This window comes from Rhipicephalus sanguineus, chromosome 9 (genome assembly GCF_013339695.2).
Source record: "Rhipicephalus sanguineus isolate Rsan-2018 chromosome 9, BIME_Rsan_1.4, whole genome shotgun sequence".
Classification (NCBI taxonomy): domain Eukaryota; kingdom Metazoa; phylum Arthropoda; class Arachnida; order Ixodida; family Ixodidae; genus Rhipicephalus; species Rhipicephalus sanguineus.
Window position 1 is genome coordinate 86,343,638 of NC_051184.2, and position 23,223 is coordinate 86,366,860.

The 23,223-nt window shown below is 51.3% G+C and overlaps 1 protein-coding gene across 1 annotated transcript in view; it reads right to left on the reverse strand.

The window, feature by feature from the left end:
* Window positions 1-23,223, reverse strand: part of LOC119405978 (deubiquitinating protein VCPIP1) — a 97,557-nt gene that overhangs the window by 30,282 nt on the left and 44,052 nt on the right. Inside the window, exons 9-12 of the mRNA XM_037672799.2 lie at window positions 20,907-21,040; window positions 19,573-19,784; window positions 3,432-3,677; window positions 1,705-1,927 (exon numbers count right to left, since the gene is read on the reverse strand). Of these exons, the coding sequence (XP_037528727.1) occupies window positions 1,705-1,927; window positions 3,432-3,677; window positions 19,573-19,784; window positions 20,907-21,040 (815 nt within the window). The remainder of the gene's footprint in view (window positions 1-1,704; window positions 1,928-3,431; window positions 3,678-19,572; window positions 19,785-20,906; window positions 21,041-23,223) is intronic.

The following is a 23,223-nucleotide window of genomic DNA, read 5'->3' on the forward strand; positions in this document are numbered from 1 at the left end:
GGCTGGAGCGCAGGAGTCAAGCCACCCGGGATGATTGCCAACTGGCAATCCGCGTTAGCCACGGCTCTCTTCACACGTTCCTTGATGTGACCCCGGAACGAGTCAAGCACAAGCATGCTCTTGGGCCTGAGAAGACCGCCTGGGCGCCGGAGCCAGACGAGGCGGAACCATTCAAGCACCGTCTCCTCGGTGAAAAACCCCTTCTCGTTGACGCGAACGATGACTTTTGGGGGGAATTTCTCCTTGGGCATCGTCTTCCGCTTAAAGACGATAAAAGGTGGCAGTTTGTGGCCGTCGGCGGTGCAACACAGCATCACCGTAAAACGGTTGTGCTCGTTGCCCGTCGTCATCAGGCGCACTTGCCGCTCACCTTTAGCCGACACGGTCCGTTTGCTCGGCATATCGAACCAGACAGGTGTCTGATCGGCGTTGCCGATCTGGCCGAGCGTGAAGGCGTGTTGCGCCTTCCGTTCACTCACGAAGTTCAAAAAGGCTTCTTTTTTTTCTTCAAACTCCTCGGGTGGCTTTTGACAGACAGTCGTGCGCCGCCTTAGGCTCAGCCCGTTCCTACTCATAAAATTTGTCACCCACTTCTTAGAAATCTTAATTCACTGCGGGCGATCTCCAGACCGCTCGCAACACTACGCGCCTTCACCTGAATGTCCTCGTAGGACACACTCAGGCCTTTGTCTCGCTGTTCGCTGACCCATTCTTCGACAGCCTCTTCGATGGCAGGGTACTTCCCTTCCTTCGGTCCCCGGAACGATTTACGCGATCCAGCGCACGCGAAAAGTTTATCTCTTTGTTGGCGCCAGCATCGCACACATTTTTCCGAGACGCCGAATCCACGTTCCGCTGACAGGTTGCTCGACGATTCGGCGTGAAGAATCACTTTTCGCTTGAATGCGGCATTATAGCTGCGCCGATGAGCAGGTGCCATTTCGGTGCGCGGATCTGTCGACGAGGGCGAAAACCACCGAAAGAGGAGCAGAGAGCTTGCTAAGCCTGAGCTACGCCTGAGCAGATCGAATCAACGCGCAGGGGCGCAGGCCCACAATGCACTCCGACGCAGGTCACGAGCCGATCCAAAGCCCATGCCGAAGCCGAAGCTCTCCGTCCGGCCTCCGAGATTTGCACGTGCAAGATCGGATCTTTGGAGGCTGCATTCGCCGTGTTGATCCACCGTACCGTAACAGAGCATTTAGTACCGTACGTAGAAAATGGGTAAAATATATTTCTTCTAATTGGTTTTGCTATAATATGAATATAAAAAAGGCGTAAAGTAATAGTAATAACCTTGATAAACGCTGGTCGCCTTACGTTTTTTTTTTTTTTACCCTCCCCCCCCTTTTCATGTAGGAATCCGCATATAAGCCTACCCCCCTAAACTTGGCGCTCTGATTTAAAAAAAAAAGTCGACTTATATGCGGCAATATACGGTACGTTTTCGCCCGCGGATGACACCTCTTCATTTTTCAGTGGACCAGTGGTGAGTAGTGGGGCTTGCCCAATTTCAAAGGCCCATATGTGCTAGGAGTGTTTGCACACATAAGGTGGACGAATTTTGGTTTCGCCTAGCCAGACGCAGCTTTGCTGTAGAACAAGCCACTCGGTCCATTCCCCGTCTTTTGTTCTATTTCACCACACATGAGTGAACTCAGCAGTGAGCTTGCCGGCCTCAGGCAATCGGTACAACAACCGTACCCTGTGCAACGCCGCTCGCAGAGGGGTCGGTCCCAACAACCTCGACGATGACGCGGTCGCCGTGAGAGAGTGACAGGGCGCCCCCGTCGGGGGGCTCTGCGAGCACTCGCGGTGGGATGCCACTCTTGAGGAGCTGTCGCTCGACAGGGATCCCGAACTCTGCGGTCACCCACGCCCGTAGCTCGGTGAGTGTGATGCCCAAGGCACTGGGCCTCAGCTGACCCTGCCAAATATACAAGAGTGACAAAATGGCAAAGGGTTTAAAACGTAAGGGACTAAAAATAGCGCAAACAAGGAACAAAGATTTGAGGTAGAAAGAGGCGGAAGCACCAGGTATGGCACTAATGCAAGGCCCAATGCACTAGAAGTGTAGTTGAGTGGAACTCGTTACCAGACAAGCTGGTTAACATCTAAGGAATTCATAACAGGGCCCGGCCTGGTGTTTTCTTTCTTTTCTACCTCAAATCTTTGTTCCTTGTCTCCACTACAGTAGAATCTCACTGATACGCATTCATAAAATTCCCCAGCTGAATTCTACTGTGTCCTACGGGCCAAAGATTCTGCATCATGACAGATGATATGAACTTTAGTACAGAAACTTTCGAGCAACGGCCGAGAGTAATGTGCTCCGAAAGTGTCAGAAGTACAGTTAAACCTCGTTAATTCAATGTCACTGGGACTGTGTAAAACCTTTGAATTAAGCGGGTTTTCGAATGAACCAAAGATACAAAAAACGGGATGCAAGGAACTTTGTTACTGAAAGTAATCAGAGGTGGTTCTTTGCTGTGCCTGCTAGCTTGCGGCTCCAAGGGTTATGTTTTCCAGCAATACCCAGTCCCAATTTTGCTGCTAAACTGGGCAAACGTCGTTGTTGCCAGCAAAAAAGAAAAAAAAAGAAGGGTCTTGTGGTCAACTGAAATGCGCGCCTGCAGAAAAGAAGACATGCTTCACTACAACACAGTGGAGACATGCTGGTAGCATGTCACCTGCTCCTCGCAGCGTCAGCGTGTCATCAATCAATCAATCAATCAATCAATAAGTTTATTATCATGATATAAAAGAATATTACAAGAATGGAGTAAAATATACAGACGAGGGTCCCAAAGTACACGACTGCAACCACAACTGCAACCATGATGCGACCATTCGCCCATTCTTTCTGGTAAAATAAAGAACTTAATAACGACCTGTCAGACTGAATTTGCGATGTGTTCTGGCTGGAAAAACATGATCACTGAAGTTTTCAAACTGAATTTTCGAAGTAGGCATTGCAGGCAAGTACTCCGCCCGCAGTGCAAGTGCGCAAATTGCCGGAAGGAATAAACATTTTATTCAAATGGCAAACTAAGGTTCCCGTGGTTGGAGCCCCTATTCCAGGGCCCCACTGGCCCGAGCGGCTCGCTTGGCCTGGTCCGGAGCAACCACCAATCGGAGGTTTGAATGCATCCCGAATTCTGTCAGACCGCCCTTTATTAATTTCTTTATTTTCTCAGAAAGAATGGGTAAATCATGACGTGCTGACATTGCGAGAAGCATGCGTCATGCTGGGGCGCTTGCTCGGGATATTACGGTAGGATGTACGGAAGAAAACAGGAGGACTAAAAAAACTTGCCATAAATAAGAACTTTCTGCCCATAAAGATAAATTACAATGCCATTAAGTCTGCACTACAGACACAATTGTGACAATGTTTCAATGACCCCTAAAAGCATGTACGAGCAACTTACCTGTCGCCCGTCAGAGGTGACCACCCGCACGAAGTTTGGTCGTTCAACGAGCGTAGGCTGTGCCGTGGTGAGTGACGTGTTGGAGACGACAGAAATGGGTGACGTGGCCGGCGTGCCGGACACAGTGGACTGGCGGTCCCGCTCGGGTGACCCGTGTTTCCTCCTGGACGTGGTGGCGTGACCCTGTATCCGCTCGAGAAGCCGGCGCTCTGTCTCACTCACGCCTAGCTCCTCTTTGTGAAGCGTCTGGAAGGGCAAAGTAAAAAAGATGGCAATGAACCCATCAATCAGAGTTGCCAGATGCTGCTGAGCTGACAAGCCAATAATCATTCCAAAAGAAGCCCCAAAAAAGTGGTGCAAGTTTCACAAAGGATCCCTAAAGAAGTGCAGTGATGTGACTGGCTGAAGCCATTTTGGAGCAGGTTTTCAGAGCAGTCAAATGCACGTTTTGAAGCAGGAAAAAGGCTTTTGGAGCAGCCAAAAGTGCATTTCAGAGCAGGGAAGAAGGCTTTTGGAGTTCCTAAAGGCTCATTGCCGAGTGGATAAATTGAATTTGTGACAACTAAAACAGCTACATAGAGAGGAACTAAGCAGCATTCCATAACATTCCATGCACGTACAGCTCGGACTACTTCTAGCATAACCGCCATTGGTAGTAGCTGCGGATGTGTGGCTTGGTGCAGAGTTAATGCTTTCCAGTGGTCACATTGCGAAAGGGGTGGATGGATGGAAACAGCTTTCTGATTCTGAAAGCAACGGCTCGCATCGTCAATGAAAACGATGGCGTGCATGTGCAACACTTGAGTGGTGGTTCGCAGTCGCTACTGCTTTTGACATCACGCCTGGGAAATCGGAAAGCATGCAGAAATTCTGTCGCTGTGCCGCGTTGAAATTCTGTGCATAAACAAGGATCTCTGAAAAGTTAGTCGGCAATTTTCTGCTTCAGCGTTTTTTTTTCCTGCGTTCGCTTTGTCGGCACAGCTGGTCCTGGAACATTAATCTTCCAAGATTTGCAAATTTAAGGGAATGAGAACTGACACCTCACTGAGTTGCATGCAGGGGCGTGGCGCAGGGGGGTTTTCACTTTTGCTTGCGTATATATACACGCACACATACAAATGCATGCACGAACATAAAGTAGCCCCCACCCCCCGAAAAAATTTCTAGCTATGCCCCTGGTCGCATGGCTCGATTCTTGGAATGGCACGGCTGCCTGTTTATCACTCCTTGCACATGTGGAGTCTTTGAAAAATGGTGTTTAGTTATAGTTCGTACATTCGCTCCTCTTACGACTTACGTAATATGCGGTCTACACTGTATTATATAGATAGTCCGATCAGCACTGCGCAAGTGTGCCCGTTTTCCTTAATCGACGCGTACTCACTGCCACTGTAGCGTGGTGTATGCATCTGAGGATAGGTGCATGCTACGGCGTTTCGACCTTGAGAGATTAGTTTTGTTTTCGAAATATGAAAACACCATGTTTGGCACAGCTTGTGGGGATTGAGGCTTGCCCGTCGCCATTGCGCGGGTTTTTCGCCTGTTTCTGCCATCCTCATGTCCGATCATGTCGCTCCCCTCCTCCGCCGTCCTACGGCGCTGGGCGAGCGGGGGTGACGTTAACCCCCTCACCCCGGCGCCGGATCGCGACGGTGGCGCCACGTTCGAGTCTCGCGTGCTCGCGTCTCGCGAGACGGTGCGCGCGGCGGGGGAGGCAGACCCTCTCTGGACCTCGTAGGGTAAGCACGCATTTTCTTTCCTGTCCGTCGGCTCCTTTGTTTGGGCTCGCTCGGACGGAGTTCGCCAACGGTGCCTTGCGCCAGCGGCGAGCGCTTACCTTACGTTGTCCTTTCCGAACGCTAGGCTGAAGAGCGGTGCGGTGCATTCGCGCGTGGTCTTACTACGCCGAAACCGTATCTATCGAAGCCAACGCGAGCGGAGTTTGCCCTTGCTCGAGCGATCGGGCCCTGTTTTGGTCGCTGATCGTGAGAGCTCGCAGCATAGTCGCGAGGGAACGTTTCTCTCAGCGGCGTGTCCCCGTGAGCCCTTTTGCCCGCGGAGACGTGCTAGCGGCACCCTTTGTGTTGTACTTTCGCCCGTGGCGTGGTTAAGCCTGTTTTGCTTCTCCCGCCGCCTTTGGGAGCGGGCGTTGTACTGCGTTTTGTGGTGTTGCCGCAGGCAATAAAGTGTTGCGGTTCTCGAGAGCAGTACTGTGTACTTGCCGCGCTACGCTCGGCGCCTGGTTTGCGCTCAAACGTGCGTGTGCAGCGGCGCGCTAGTTCACGCGAGGCGACGGCAGACGCGGCCCCGTTGGCTCGCTAAGTCCGAACCCACGCTAGTGGCCGTACTCCTGTGAAGTACGTGGTCACTACACTGGCGCCCAACGCGGTATCAAAAGCTCATTAAGCTTTTGACTGCTCTTAGCGAGTCAGTACGCCTGTGCGTCTCGGGCTCGCCGCAACATGTCTGCTTCGCGGGATTTTTGTCCGTTGACTTTTCTGGCGGATGCCGCGTTGCACGAGAATGAGGCCAGTGCCTCTGTCGAGGGGCACCTTTGTGCACCCATACGTGTCGCAACCCCCTGTGGGGACGACACAAAGCGCCTGCCAGCTCCCTTTGGAGATGGTGCGTCGTTGCGGACTGGGCCCTTTGCCCTACCCGAACGGTGCGCTCAGGCGCCTTCGACTGCTGCAGTACCCTTCGAAATGCGTGGCAGTTCGACGGCACAGCGCTTTCAGTCGGTTCCCTGTGGAATTGACGGGGCGCAGGCTTTGGCCCTTGCCGACTTTTGCCCGCCGTCAGCCGTGCAACCGACAGTTCGACCGCACGCTGAGCAGGCGCCTGTATTGTCGACGGTAGCCGCCCCAAGTGGCAATTATGTTCGACAGCAGGCAAATCCCGCTAGGAGCCTCTTTTGCTCTGGGAATGGCGCGCAGGGCGGTGGTCCTTTTGAAACCGCACCACTGATCGAGCTGGGAGACTGTTCACCTTCGCTCGACCGCGCCGCTAACGCACCAACGGCTTCCTGTGAAGCAGGTGCGACGCAGACGCTGCTGCAAAACGCCGTCGAGATGATCCAAGCGCTCTCGGGAGCTGTCCAAACGCTTTCGGCCGTTCCGAAACGCGCCCACCCCGCTGTTATGTTGCCTGTGCCAACATACAGCGGATACGGGGATTTGCTCAGCGCCCGAGACTACCTTGACTCTCTGTCACGTTATCAGAGAGCAATGGGTTTGGACGATCAGGAGGTGCTCGGGCGCGTTGTCCCGGCTGCACTGACTGATACGGCGGCGAGGTGGTATCGGCTTTCCGGTTACCGAGCAGCAACCCTCGAGGAGTTCCGCGCGGCCTTTCTGCGCGAATTCCTACCCGCTGACTACGAAAGTAGGATGCGGCGAGAGCTCGAGCTCCGTACACAAGCTCCTGATGAGTCGCTTCAGGAGTACGTACGCGCGATGGATGACCTTTTTTCTATCGCTGAGCCCAGGGCCTCGAACGAGGAACGCGTCGAACGGGTGATTCGGCAGGCACATCCGACCTTTTCGGCGTACCTGCGCGGCGGTCGCTTCCGCGATTTGGAGGAGCTGGCCGCCGAGGCAAAGCGCATTCAAGGCGACCTTCTCGCCGCGCGTGCCTATCGCCCGCCACCAGCCAGCCAGCGAGGCCCTTGAGCCGCGCTGCGCATGGCGAGGGGCCGTGCCCCAACAGCAGCCCCACGGCGCTGCCTTTGCGGCTGCCAGTGGCTGCGCGTGGGAGTTGAGCGCTCGCGCTCTTGATCCCTACACGCACGAAAGGCGGGCAGCCTGTGCTGCACCACCTGAAACCCACACGAAGGGACGCCATCCGACCCAACGCAGTGTGGGTGACGCTCGTCGATACGTATCCTGTGATAACGTGGCGAGCCGATCACAGCAGCTCGAGGCTGCTCCGTCTCGTGAACGAGACCGAGATGGAGTGCGCTGTTTTCGCTGCCGTGAAAGAGGGCACATAGCAAGGGAGTGCACCGTATCTAGGCCTCCTGTGAGGCAGGGAAACGGATTTGCGGGTCGTTCGTGAAGGCACGGGCGGCCCAACCTTTGCTTATCCCCTCTGCGTACAGGGCAAGCAGTCTTGCTGGTACGCACGCGCCGTTCATTCCGGTCATTATTGCCGGCCGTGAATTTTCGGCGTTGCTAGACACGGGCGCTAGCGCTTCGTTGTTTGGCGAACAGGTATTGTCCCACTTGCAGAAGCATTCGGTGCGCTTGCGGGACTGCCGAACGACATTCACTCTTGCGACAGGCGTGGCCCATTCGGCTGGCGCCGCAAGGTTGACTGTCAGATGGGGAGATCGAATGAGACGCGCGCGTTTTGTTCATCTCCCAGGGCTCAATGTTCCTGTGATTCTCGGTCGGGACTTTCTTTTGAAGACCGGGATCGTTGTGGACATTGCGAATGGCGGCTATCGTGATGGGCCCTTTTCCCAACTCAAGCCGTTCATCAGCCCTCCGGCGCTTACTGTTGCCTTTGCCGCAGAAACGTCGGAACCGTGCCACGCGGAGAGTTCGGGGTCATACCCCTGCTCAACGCATTCCTCCTCTCACAGTCCCCTTTGGGAACGAGAGGGCCGGCACGAACCGTGTCGCGCGCAAACTTCGGGGTCATACTCCGGCAGTACGCGCTCGTCGGCTCGAACCCCCTTTTGGATCGACCGACACGACACGAAGAGGCACCACATCCTTTGATCGCCTGTGCGACTCATTTGGATGATACACAGAAGGCTCGTCTGTCGGCACTTTTACGGCAGTACGACGAGCTCTTCACCGATCAACCGGGCTGTACCGATTTGTCAGCCACGTGATCGAAACTGGCGACGCGCTTCCTTTGAAGTGTAACCCCAGGCCCGTCAGTCTCGCCAAAAGACAGATTATCGACGGCTTGCTAGACGACATGCTATCGGCAGGCATTATTCGCCGTTCGTCTAGCTCCTGGGCGTCTCCAATTGTGTTGGTGCCTAAGAAAGATGGCAGTCATCGCCTGTGCGTCGACTATCGCCGTCTGAATGGAGTGACTCGTAAGGATGCCTATCCGCTCCCTACGATAAGCTCCATCGTAGGAAACCTGGGCGATGCACGGTACTTTACCACGCTTGACGCCTCGAAAGGTTACCTACAGGTCCGGATGGGTGAGCGTGACCAGTGCAAAACTGCTTTCACGTCCCACAGAGGGTTGTTCGAGTTCACTCGTATGCCCTTTGGTCTTTGCAATGCTCCTGCGACGTTTCAAAGACTCATGGACCGCGTCCTCGGGGAAGCAAAGTGGTCATACTGCTTGTGCTACCTCGACGACATCGTGATTTATTCACGAACCTTCGAAGAGCACTTGGCCCATGTTGCCGATGTGCTCGAGAGGGTGCGGGCTGCCGGGATGACGTTAAATCCCGCGAAAGCCCAATTAGCGCAGACCCGTATTCAGTTACTCGGGTTTACGCTGGGCGAAGGCTCCATTGAGCCGGATCGGGAGAAACTTCGAGCAATCCTCGATTTCCCCGTGCCCAAGGACGTACGTGGCCTTCGCCGCTTTTTGGGAATGGTTAACTTTTACCGTTCTTCATTCCGTCCTGTGCCCGACTGCAGGCGCCCTTGACCAAGCTCTTGGGTAAGTCTGCTGTTTGGCGATGGGGACCTGAGCAGCAAGAGGCGTTTTGCCGACTGTCTAGCGCCATTGCGGAGACAGCGCAGCTCAGACTCCCCGACCTGACCAGACCGTTCGTTGTTCAGACTGATGCGAGCGATCTGGGATTAGGAGCCGTTCTCCTACAGGAATACGATGGCGTGTTGCAGCCGTTGGCCTTTGCCAGCCGCTCCTTGGTACCCGCGGAGAAAAATTATTCCGTTACCGAAAAGGAGTGCCTCGCCATCGTGTTTGCACTGCGGAAATTTGACGTCTACCTTGATGGGACGAAATTCGTGGTGCAAACGGATCACAGTGCGCTCAGCTGGCTGATGCGGCTCCGAGAGCCTGCGGGCAGGCTGGCGCGCTGGGCTCTCTTGATACAGCACTATGACTTTGCAGTGCAGTATCGAAAGGGGAGCACCAACGTGGTAGCTGACGCGCTATCTCGTGCCCCATTGTCTGCCGAGAACCTTGATTCCGGTGCGACAGCCGATAGCGGTGCCTTTGCACAAGCAAGCGGTGGGGGCGAAACAGCGGCTTCGCCGCCGTTCGGCGAAAGGGGCGAGTCCGCCGCATTCGGACGAACCCTGGCTGCTATCCAGGCAAACAGCGCTCCGCGAAGCCGGCCAGCGGGTGAGCTCTCCGAAGGCCACGATGCCGAGAGCGAACCCGTGACGCCGACGCAAGCGGCGGTTGCTGCGGTCCTGAGTGGGCGCGATACCAGGTTCCCCTTTGGGAGAATGGGAATCGCTTTCAGCAGACAAGAGCTACTGAAGGCTCAGCAAAGTGATCCGTTTTGTCGCGAAATTTGCGACGGTCTCAGGGAGACGGAGCGCCGTTACGCTGCTTGCCCTGCAGCGGGCGCGGAAGGGGGGCTGGAACCAGCGTGTGTCGCTGAGTCCCCGGCGGATTCATATTTGCTGGACCATGACGGGCTCCTGCTGAAATACGTAGCCACCGACGACGAGTCCATCGATCCGTTTAAGGTGGTTATGCCCAAAAGTCTGAGAGTCTCCCTGTTGCGATCCTCTCACGACGAACCCATGGCCGGTCACCTGAGTGGCTCCAAAGTTTTCGCAAAACTGAGCAAGACGGTGACCTGGCCCGGCATGAAGCGTGACGTTTATCGCTATTGCCGTTCCTGCCACGTCTGTCAAACGGTGAAGTCTAGGGGTGGCAAGCCACCTGGTCTGATGAAACCGATTGTCAGTGAGCGTCCGTGGCAAGTGGCCACCTGCGATCTAATGGGACCTTTTCCCAGAAGTAAGCAGGGGTTCATTCACCTCATGGTAGTCGTGGATCACTTTTCGAAGTGGGTGGAATTGTTCCCTCTTCGGAAGGTGACAGCGAGGGCGGTGCTCGAGAAGCTGCAGGAAGTGTTTTGCCGGTTCGGCTTTCCGGAAAGGCTCATCACTGACAACGCTTCGTATTTCACCGCTCGGGTGTTTGGTGTCACGTGCCGTTCCCTTGGAATTGATCACTGCACCACTTCACCCTACCATCCCCAGTCCAATTTGACGGAGCGCGTCAATCGTACGCTCAAACCAATGTTGGCGGCCTTTGCCGAAAGTCAAAGGGACTGGGCAGACCATTTGAGCGAGCTCGCGTTCGCCATTCGAACATCCGAGAGTCGCTCGACTGGTTTCTCGCCCGCCTTCTTAAATTTTGGAAGGGAGTTGGCAAATCCGGTGACCAGTGTCATTCAATGCCAGCTCGGGGACGAGGAGACGCAGCCAGACTGTTCGGCGTACGCGTCACAGCTTCGGGACCGGCTTTGTCGAGCTTTCTGTAAAGCGAGGCAAAGTTTGGCGTCGTCTAGGGCTCAGCAGAAGGCCCAATATGACCGCAAGCATCGCGACCTAGCATTTGAGGTGGGCGATCTTGTCCTGAAGCGCAACCACGCCCTTAGCGACGCGAGTAAGGGGTTCTCAGCCTCGCTCGCTCCTAAGTGGCTTGGTCCGTACCGAGTGGAGAAAGCTTGGACTCCACTCGCGTACTTGCTGAAAGATCCCATTTCTGGAAAACTCAGCCGTGCCCATATCGCAGACCTGAAAGCCTTTGCATCACGGTCTGACGAGCTTGCGCCAGCGCCCTGTGGCATTTCGCGCAAGCAACGGGGCACACCCGGTGCGGCGGACCGCATTCGGACCCCGCATCGGTATAATCTGAGGAAGCGGTCACCTTTGTGATTTCGCGCCGGACGGCGGACTCTGTTTTCCGCAACCGAAGGCCCTCAGTTACTTTCTACCCTCAGTATGCTAGCTTCATTACGGCCAGTGCTCGTAAAGAAGTCGGCCCGCCCAGTTTGCTGCTAGTTTTTTGTTTTATTTGAATACTTATGTGTATTTAATACGTTTTTTTCGGTTGTGTTTGCCGCATATTGACTATCGTTTTGTTCTCTTTACTTTTTCTTTCCGCGTTTTTTATTTCTTGTGCCTGCGGAAGCATTCGTGAATACTGATGCTTTGCGGGGGGAGAGGAACGAAGGACGCTTTGCGCCTTCCCACGCGAGCGCGCGCGGTTGGCGACATGACACCGCGAAAAGCGAGGCGCAGTGGCCTTGGACGGCGAACTTCGGCCGCGCTCGGCGAAAGCGCAGCTATGTGCGGTGACGTGTGTGTGTGCGTGCGTACGTGCGTGGTGCATTGGTGCGTCCCTGGAAAGAGTGCGCGTGGTGACTTCACCTCATCTACGTGGACACTCGGGTCAATGACCCGCTGACGCCGGACAGACCAGCGGTGCCCTGCTCTCGGCCGTCGTCGAGAAGCCTGGCTGCCCTCTCCATCATGGCTCCTGCGCTAAGCCAGCTGACATAGCAGGTATGCCTGCTCTCTGCCGACCTCGGGACGCCTCGCAGCCAGTCGGGTCGGCCTTATTGATTCCAAAAAAGGGCCGGCTGTCCCAGCGAGGTCTCCCGCTATTCCAGCCGAAAATTCGGGACCTTCGCACCACCACAGAAGCGACGTTCGTCGAACTCACAGGCCAATCGTCGTCAAGAGCGACGCGCCATCGGTGAGCCCGTTCCCGGTGTGAGGACTTCAAAGAAGCCTCCTGCCACCGCCTCCCCTCCGCGCTGTGGACGCTCTTTCGCGCAACCATCACGAACACTTGCCTTAATTTTCTTTACCTTCCTTCCGCAGTGCCATTTTATTGTATTATGTGTTTCAAGCGTATTGTCTTTTGTTATCAATTTTTCGCGCATTATAATGTATTCTTTTTTTAGCAGCAGCTCCAGGGCTGGACTGAGGCTAGTGGTTGCTCATGGCAGTGTTATTTTAACTGCATGGGTGACCGCCGGCTGCCTTTGCAGACCGGTAAAGGGCAAATTTAGGAGAGGGGGATGTGGGGATTGAGGCTTGCCCGTCGCCATTGCGCGGGTTTTTCGCCTGTTTCTGCCATCCTCATGTCCGATCATGTCGCTCCCCTCCTCCGCCGTCCTACGGCGCTGGGCGAGCGGGGGTGACGTTAACCCCCTCACCCCGGCGCCGGATCGCGACGGTGGCGCCACGTTCGAGTCTCGCGTGCTCGCGTCTCGCGAGACGGTGCGCGCGGCGGGGGAGGCAGACCCTCTCTGGACCTCGTAGGGTAAGCACGCATTTTCTTTCCTGTCCGTCGGCTCCTTTGTTTGGGCTCGCTCGGACGGAGTTCGCCAACGGTGCCTTGCGCCAGCGGCGAGCGCTTACCTTACGTTGTCCTTTCCGAACGCTAGGCTGAAGAGCGGTGCGGTGCATTCGCGCGTGGTCTTACTACGCCGAAACCGTATCTATCGAAGCCAACGCGAGCGGAGTTTGCCCTTGCTCGAGCGATCGGGCCCTGTTTTGGTCGCTGATCGTGAGAGCTCGCAGCATAGTCGCGAGGGAACGTTTCTCTCAGCGGCGTGTCCCCGTGAGCCCTTTTGCCCGCGGAGACGTGCTAGCGGCACCCTTTGTGTTGTACTTTCGCCCGTGGCGTGGTTAAGCCTGTTTTGCTTCTCCCGCCGCCTTTGGGAGCGGGCGTTGTACTGCGTTTTGTGGTGTTGCCGCAGGCAATAAAGTGTTGCGGTTCTCGAGAGCAGTACTGTGTACTTGCCGCGCTACGCTCGGCGCCTGGTTTGCGCTCGAACGTGCGTGTGCAGCGGCGCGCTAGTTCACGCGAGGCGACGGCAGACGCGGCCCCGTTGGCTCGCTAAGTCCGAACCCACGCTAGTGGCCGTACTCCTGTGAAGTACGTGGTCACTACAAGCTTCAGCAGAGAATAGTGAAAATGTACAGTCAAACCTCGTTACAACGAACACCACATTAACGAACATTACAAATTAACTAACTAAAAATATTTCACTACTACGAACTCCAGAATAACGAACATTTCAGAATAACGATCGTTATTTAATTCCCGTGTAATATTAACAACACCTCAGTACTACGAACTTGTATCCCGAAATGCGAGGATTCTTAGATTTCAGTTTATCGGTCATGGCAGTCAGAGCTGTAAGGTAGCAGACGAAGCAGCGCGAAGAGCGGACGCCCTCCCGCAAAAACCTGAGATGGCGCGGGAGGAGAAAGACGCGGGCGGAGAACTTTTTTTTTTTTCCTCCGTTGCGGAGGCGACAGCGCATCAGGTTTTGTAAAGGCCCAACCGCGTGCATTGCACGCGACTTTCGAGCGAAGGCGACTGCGACAAACGGGCTCCGTCGCGCTGTCGCAACGAGAGCACCCACATGTCCGCGACAAAGTGTCACGGTTGCTCGATTGAAAACTATTGCGTGCACGCAGGCAAATTACGAAAAAGAATTACAGAGTAGATGAATGACAACATGCCAAATTTATTATTGTCTTGTTCGAGATAAGGATGCCATAAAAGCGTTTCGTGACTTTCTTTTTTCGCAATCTTATGTTTAACCGCGACAGTAGTATCTGCTGTGATCCCATGGGGCGCCCGGAAGCGTACGCTGCCTACGCTACGTCGCACTTTGCAAACTGCGTTATGTTGAAGTTAGTCCACGAGGCACATCTCGACAACGTTTCCTCTTGCTGTCATAGAACGTTTAAGAAAAGCCGCAGCGCCTCACATCGTTGCTTCGCAGGGAGAAGGGCTACCTCACACGACGACGATGTTGACATTGCAGCAAGCTACCACCAATGCAGCAAGCTACCACCGAAACATCAAAACGAACCATCTATTAAAATTAACGGCAAAATATGGCCGCTGCATCGCTCTCCGTGTGAGATGGGGCTGTAAAGAAGGTAGTCTATAACTTGCATTCCTTGAAGTACGCGCCGATTGGAAGCATCACGAGCAAATTGCAACCGAAGCGAGGGTCAGAGATGCTGCCATGTTGCTGGATATCGTCACGCTCACTTCCGACCGACAAGCGATGTTTTCTGGCTTTCCAGAAACCCGCGACAAGCGACGGCGATGGATGGCCCTCCGCAACAGCAAATCCTGTCGGCCGTCGCTCAAAACTCGCGTGCATGCAGTTGGGCCTTAAAGGATTGCAGCGATGACATGGACGACGATGTCACAGTAGCACCCGAGGATCGCGACGAGTCCGTGTCGGCCACAGATGCGTTGGACTACTTGAGGAAACTCCGCATATTCATAGAAAAAAGCGAAACAGCGACTGAAGCGGCGCATAAAAATGCGAATGGTCTAGAATCGTTCGTGACGCAGAGTTTGTACTGCACCCGTCAAAGAACGATCACGGACTATTTCAAATAAACGTGCCTTGTCTGACGTTCACGTGTGCATTGTTGTTAGAAATGAGTTCAAGGACATACCGTTGCAGAGGTAGGACGTTTGCGTTACTGAAATTCTATTGTTATGGTAAATTTTTGGGCTTTCACTATAACGACCTTTCAGAATAACGAACATTTTTCCGCGGTCCCCTGAAGTTCGTTATACCGAGATTTCACTGTAGCAGGATTGGTCTTTTGGAACAGTATGGCACAATTGGCGCAGCTATCACATCACTGTAAATGATAGTTTAAGGGGGGACATGGGACCCGATAGTGAAATATATTAGTATTGGGCCTAGAGACATGATTTTTTCAGGGAATATTCAGCTTTGTACACTGATTAAAAATATGTAGTTACATTTTCTTTACATCAATCCAAAAAAAAGTTACAACTATTCTTATTTTATGAATTTGGGATGTGACTTGCATAAAAAGTAATGCATCAAAAGAGCTAAAATTGAACCTGTATGTTGCTGAATATTCAAATAGTGCAAATATGCAATTTAATGCTAGTATCTAAATTTTACCCAAAGTTATGAAGCTTTTATGTCGCAGTCTCTTAGCTCTGAATTTTCACTGGTGATTTCTGGAAAATTTCAAAATTTTACAATGTCCTTAAACATTTTATCAAGGTTTTCTTGCACACTCCAATTCCCTAGCATTCAAACAAAAAAAAAATCAAGAAAATCAAATCAGTATTAGCGACACAGTGCTCATCCCAAAATTCAAAACATGCAAAAATCTGTATTTGAGAAAAACGCAAAAAACTGAAAAAGTTGTGAAAATGAAAATTTCATGCATGAAAGCCACAGCACTTGTGTTCACAATCACTCAGAAAGCCCCTGCGGAGTAGTCTGAAGCAGGCTTTTGCTTGTGCTTCTTCTTTGCGGCTGCCTGGAACGCCGCTGAAGATGCACGTTTCCTCTCTGAGCCGACGGCACGGCGATAGTCTTTCTCAACCGCCCGCTGGTTACCTGTGCATGTTTGATCTAGCTGCAGTTGACGCAAAATAAGCGAACTAGATTCCTTGTTCCCTAAGTTGAAACGCATAACAGCATCTGCCACGGCAGTCTCAACGGCAAACAATGACGCGTTCTTGTCCTTCGGTGAGAGGCTCCAAATGACCGAATGCAAGGCCTCATTCGCATTCTGCGTCTTCCCTCTGGTGCATCTCTGCAGGAGCTCCTTGTCGGACAAGCGTTCATAAACAGGACGCAGTGCATTGCTCACAGCCTCTGGCAAATTGTACTTGCTTTTTGGGATGGGCTCATTCCTTGCCATGGCTGCATTATGCTTGCACCAAGACTCGGGGCCGTGTGGACAGAAGCTGTGGTTAGATTTCTCGTCAGTGGATGTCACATGATAATACGTAGCCCACACAGCCTTGTGCATCTCATCCACATTCCCAGAATGGGATTTGAGAGCCCAGCCGTAATAACTCGTCAATTTTGTGATGAGGTCACCCGTGAGGCGGCCCTTGCCACTGATGCGCTCGCTGCTGTCCCCTTTGTGCTTCTGCACGAGGTTCCGAAGCGCAGTCCCCATGCGCTTCTGCACATGGTTCGAGCAGTCTTCTTTTTCAACATTTATGAAGCCGTACACCTTAGCTTCTTTGACAGCACTGTACGACCGGCTGTCACCATCACAAAGCATGGTGGTGTACCTGAGGCCATGAAGCGAAAGGGAGCGCTGAAATAAAATCATTGCTGCCTCTACTTCCATTTGGCCAGCCTTGCATGAGGTATTTTTCTGGCATGAATGTTTGGCTTTCCATTCAGAGTATTCTGGGCTCTCGGGTTTTGGACCACATTCACAGCCGAGGCAAAAATTGGAAAGCACAACATAGTCTAGCACATAACCTGAAAAAACTTCTATCACAGTGGCTATTCCAATGTGAGAGGTGTGTCCTCTTGTGTGCCAGCTTCCATCAAAAGAGACGGCAATATTTCCGGGGTTGCCGAAATTGAGGTCCTTGTAGAGGCTCTTTACCACTGTGGCGCACTTAGTCAAATGTTCGGCACAAGCTCTCGTTGCTGCTGGCTGAAGCTTCATTTTCAAGTACTCTTGGTACGTTTTCGTGTGAAGGCCCCGATGTGAAACACCGATAGCGGCAAAGATGTCATTCAGAGCTGCCTGACCATTCCCAGTGCTCTGAACCGCACGCGCCGTGCGAACGTTGATTTCGAACGGGTTGCAGTTACTACTGCCACCAACCCGTCGCGAGCTCCATTTCGAACCAACTTCTCCGCAGTTGCTGCAGTGAAGCTTCAGCTTAACGGCTACGCCGTACTCACGCGCGTCGCGTTCGATGGTCAACTGACCATGGCACACTCGGCAAGCAGAACGTTCGTTTAGTAAACTGTTCACCATGTCGAGGTCAACCATGGTATACGTCTGGGCCGACGAACTTTCGGTGCCGCGCTGACTCGCGAGAACACTCATTTTGCGATCGGTTGCCGAGACCGAGGAAAGTTCCGCTGCTTTTTGCTGTGCGCGACGCTCGATGAGTTCCCGGTCAGCCGATGTCAAAAATGTCGCGTCTATCCTCGCAGCTCGATCGCGCATACTTGAAGTACTGCAGGCAGCGGTCGCAGTCGCCGCCACGCTTTCTCCGGCTGCGAGATCTGCTGCAGCAGCATTCTCTGCTGTCGTAATCACAAGCAGCGGCGTTGTTTCCTGGCGCCTTGTTGAAGTATCACCGCAATCAGCTGATTCCGACGGCACCGTGGTCGCCGTCGCGATCGCTTGTGTTGCAGCGTCGCTTCGTCGCGGAATCCGTTGCGCTCTTCCGCCGAGATCTGCAGATATCTTCGTCGGCAGTCGCGATGATTTATGGCACTCTGAGCGCGTGTCGCCACTGGTAGAAGTTGTAACGATCGAAGGCTGCCTTTGTGTCGGGCTGCTGCATCGCGGCGTCTGCCGGTCTCCTGTCCCGCTCGGCTCTGCCGACGTAGCCGCCGCTGGCTGCGATGACTCCTTGGGATGCACAGCACATTTTTTCCGTCGCTTGCCGAATTTGTGCAGTGTGCGGAACTTTCGAGCACGGTTCGGCATCTCGATTTCGATCGCAAAACTACAAAACTTCCGAAATGGCGGTGACAACGCGCGTGTTTGCGGCCGCGCGCGTGTGATCTACCAGTGTTGTCAGTCCCCGCGCTCCAATCACAAGCCGCTGTTCACTCACGTGACTGCTATGGACCAATGATACGGCACGGTTTTGTCGCTTGTTTTTGCCTGGTAGCACAGACTGGCTGCAGCATTGAAGGTTCGTTCCTGGCGGGAAAGCGAGCTCAACAGAAGCTCTTTCAAACGAGACTAAGATGGCCGCGGTCCGATGAGTGGTTAGCGCGATCCGAGCAACGCAAAAGGGGGCTGTTTTCGGCGTTTTCGTAAGCGAAACCAAGTGCTGGGATGAATAAACACGACATTTTTTGGCTCAACGACGCGTCATTTCGAGTTCATTTTTTGCTGGCTGGTGCGGGATGATATGAAGAAAACGAAAATAACCAAACTGAAAAATCGATTTTTTTGGCGTTTTTTCGTCGCCAAGACCCGTGTCCCCCCTTAATAAGTCTTCTCATCATTCTTGAAAATACTTCATTCTAATAAACAAAGCCGTTTAAATATGAAAGGAAGGTAAAAAGTAACCTTAATTATTTGTACAGCAAAAAATATGCACAACTATGAAAGAAATAGGCTTGTGCGAATAGTAAACTTTAGGTTCGAAGCGAATAGTGATTTGGTTGAATAATTTGTAATTGAATCCGAATAGTACGTATCACATATTATAATGAAAAATGAGCATATTTGTCATGACCCAACTCTCCTGCACAATATTTCTTTCTTAACTGAAACAAGGCATGTGCAAACGTCATTCTTTTTGGTTCAAAGGAAGTGGAAGCAACCTTGAATAGAAGCAGTATTTGACTTTCGGTAGCATGCAAGTGATAACCTGTAAAATATGTTATGTTTCAAAATTTACTATATATATAAGCCAGTATAACAAGCTTTTCAACTTAAAAAGTGATGAATCGATTCGAGGGTAATATGTTCATTTAACCTTAAACTGAAGCTTTGGGGCAATGCGGATTTGCCCTGAAAAGGTGTATTCGCAGTACAGCACCCCTCCACTGCAGTGAAACCACCTTTACAGGGGGCTACATGCAGTTTATATATGTCTATTCGTTCATTTCGAATACTTCGAAATTTCCAATAATTTAAATTCGAATCAAAGCGAATTTGAATACTATAATATTCGTTTGAATATTCGAAGTGCTCAAATATTCGCACAAGCCTACATGAACATACCTGCGAGGCATGTTCTATGTGCGAGCGCTGCCGAGGGTTGCGACTCAAGCAGAGATGAAACAAGCCAGCTGTTTCCACCGCATGCAAGGTGCACGGAGGAGTATTGGAGGGGGGCTGTTGAGTACCTACCTTGTAGAGCAACTCTCTCAACAAGGTAGAAAGACAACATACCTAGGAAATAAAGGCACCTATATTTTTGTGAATCCGATGCTTCAGACTCCCAATTATTTTAATTTTTCACTGGTCCCTGGCAAGTTATAATTGCCACTTTGCAAATGTATTTGCCCAATTCTAACACATGGTTACTTATTAAAATAATCCATTGATAATGGCAGAAATATTGATCTGAGAATATGCACAACTCCAATAGTTTTTTTTTCACTGCAGGCTGCAGCAACAACCTCAATACACTGAAGCTGGACTGCATCAGGTGGCTTGCCTACCAAATGTTGAAAGCTGCTCACCTTGTAACCCTTGATGATGAACTTGGAAGCGGTGGCAGAGGAGCTTGATGCAGTGGTGAGAGGTCCGTGGGGCGACCGGCAGCGTCCCACTCCACCGGCCTCTCCATCGCTGCCCTCCGTCCGGTCCTCCTCCATCGAATCCTCGGGCAGCCGAGTCTGCTCCAGAATCTGGTCCACCACTTGCTGCAACAGGCGCTCCGAGCCAAACACGCCTGCGAGGTTGTACACCGACGACACCACAGCTATGACAACAGTGGTACGGTTGAATCTCATGACAACGAGGTCACTTGTGGCACAAAAACTGCTTCATTATCTGCTATTTTCATTACGAGTTGGATAAGTGAGCGTTGTAAAGGTGAAAGGAACCAAAGAAGACAGAAAAGGTGCTGACCAAGAACCGATCTTTGTTGAGTGCATCAGCAAAGAGGTGACTACTCAACTCTCATAATGTACCAACTGCTCCTACAGTAGACGCTTCTGAACTGGATTTGTTACATTGTACTAGGAGTGATACAATTTTATCACTGACTTCGTTATATTGGACAATTAGTTTCCTGCCAGCTTTGAGTGCAATGGACACGTGCGCTTTTCGTTACAATGTGCACACAGTTGCCACTTTTGTTGATCGTTAAGCCTATCATTGTAGTTCACTCGGTAGTTTCCCTTCACTGCTCAGCAATGAGGTGGAGATGACAGTGCCGATCTTCACTCATGCGACCTCAGCCAATTCTCTTAGAAGACGATGTCATGCTTTATTTCAATATCTCCTCTGCCACCTGTGCGAAGCTGAACAGCCTTGCACTTTGCTTCCCGTACGAGTGTCACTTTATAAAGTTTTTTTTTTTAGACATACGCCGATTCACTGCTTGCAGTCATGATGCAATCACCACAGAAAGAGGGGAAAGACAAAGCCGTGAAAAAGGCCTAGTGAAGAGCGCTGCACTGCTGAAGAGCTGCCATTGCCAGGGCTACAGCTAGTAGGAAGGCACCTCATTACGGTCTTGTGCACTGCCCTAATGGGAGCGCATTATACATTGCGAAATTCGTCAGATTGCCCCCAAATTTTTGTCGTTTGCCCTTTTCCTACATGGCCATTGTAAGCGAGAATAATCCTATCATGGTGAATTCAATGGCAATAGTTCCAAAAGAATAATTTATCTGTCTGATTCAACATTTCACTTCAGTATCATTTTAAAGTTATGATGAACAAAGTCCATGGCCACAGTACAGGATAACCATTTCCCATCTTCCATTCCTCTCCGGATTAAATGGCTGAAATGCAAAAGAGATGTCTTGGCACAAAACAGTGCCTCTGTTTGAGAACAAGTACCCACCGGGAAAGTGCTTGTTGACCACCTCGGAGGCGACCGTGTATACGTTGCTGTTGAGCGAGGCGTCGCTCTCATGCTGGAACCAGAACACTGTGTCCTTGACCACCTTGTCATTCCACTCAAGGGACACTGTGATCCTGTGAGAAAAATTAAGAAACAGCCGAGCTCACAAAATGGACTTGTAGTTCTTTGCATAATAGGAAGAATAAATTACACAATGCCTTCATCATTTTCTTTATATTGTGAGCTGTTATGAGCTTGCAACAACAGCAGATTTTGGTGACGCAGTTGCCCATTCCCACAGTGACCGTCACAACTGTTATGCACAATGAGAAAGAAAAAAAAAAACTTGGAGGACGCTTGAGCTTCGCCTTCAAGAGTAGAATGGAATATTGGTAAGCTTGCGCGAATAGTAAGCTTTAGGTTCGAAGCAAATTCGAAGCGAACAGTGCTTTAGTCGAATAATTTCGAATCGAATTCGAATAGTACATATCACATATTATAAAGAAAAATAAGCATATTAGTCATGATACAACTAACTTGCACAATATTTCTTTTTTAAATTTAAGGGGAGACACTGGTCTCGAAACGAAAAGTTTTATTATTGGAGATATTGTAATGAAATTGGGTGTGTATATGTATTTCTTCCTCCTGTTTTCAAAAATATAATTAGTTTTCATGTACTTCAATTAGTTATCAAATTGTGAGAGCATAAGTGAAATCTAATTAGGTAATTTCTTACGGGTCATTAAGACACTTTCCCTCAGTATTTTTAGGTTCTGTTTAAGATGCAGCTGTAGCCAAAGACCTGCCATGTGGAGCTATGCTATTTATATTGTCACTGAGATATATCATCATATAAGAACTTTCAATTGTATTGACATTGTGTAATCTTGAAATGCAATTAGCTCACATTATTGTTCACAAAATTTCATATGTTCATCTTAGCCACAAAAAAATAGCATAGCTCCACAGTCCTATTTCTTACGAATTCAACGGTATAAAATTTATCAAAATTACCTTACAAAAACATAATGAAAAGATCCGTAAGGCTGGTCAAGTTGGCAAAAAATGTGAAGCTGAGAAAATCGCGTTTGAAGATTGACACGCACTGTATAAATTTCTAAAAGGAACCTTTAACCATAAATTTTATTCACATGTTCCCCATCTGTTTCCCTTCAAAACAAAACAGAAAGTGTCTTGTTCCACCCAAGGAATCATATCTAAAAAAATTTTCCAATGTGCAAAGCATGATCAAAACCCCACCATGACAAGCGGCTGGGGGGTTCTGGAAAAGCCATGGGGTATGAGGCTCAAGCGACTGGCTGCTCATGTCTTTTCAGTCTTTAGGAAGAACCTTCTAGATGTTAGGCAGCATGTTACCCTGGGTAATAGGTTGCTATGCTTGAGAGAATACCTTCAAAGTAGTCCAGGACTGTAATCTTCAGTTGCACCCGTTTTGTGTCTCCTTGCAAGAGTCTTTTTTGTGTTGGTGCTCTTCAGATGAGTTGCATTTGCCTTGCGTAAACGCAGAGAGTCTTTTTCTAGGCTTCGTCGAACAAGGCAATCCCCAGCAATATAGCCCAAACTTGCAGCAATGGACTCGTTGGTTGCCCTTCTTCCTTGGTTGTAGATGGCAACAGCCTCAGCGGCAGCTCGCTTCACACTTTCCAGCGAAGCGTTCCCATTCTTTGAAGTTTGGGTCCAGATGACCGAATGAAGACTCTCACTCGCGTTCTGGGTCTTCCCTTCACAGCACCGTGCCAGCAGGCTCTCATCACTGAGCCTCGCAAAGACTGGCTCCAGAGCAGCCCCAACACAAGCCGGCAGGGCATTCTTGTGTGAAGGTGGACTCTCCCCATTGGCCAAGGCTCTATTGTACTTGCACCAAGAGCTAGCACCCTCGGGGCACTTTGAGTGCTTTGGTGCATCATCTGTCGATGTCATGTGCAGCAGTGTAGCTTCGACTGCCCTCTTCATAGCTGGCACGTCATTGATATTGCTCCTCAGGGCATATCCGTAGTAATTCGCGATCTTCTTGATCTTCTCTTGTGTGAGCTTTCCTCTACCCCCAAGAGACTCACCCTGAGCCTTCTTTTTGTCCACAAGGTTCCGTAAAGCTGCACCCATTCGCTTGTGGACATGGTTGATGCAGTCCTTTTTGTCTATTTGGATAAAGCCGTACACCTCGGCTTCGGACAAGGCATGAAAGTGCGGCTGTCTCCATCAGAGAGCACAGTCGTGTAGCGCAGACCATGCTTGGCCCAGGACCTCTGAAACATGGTCAGCGCAGCCTCTACTTCCATGCGGCCAGAGTTGC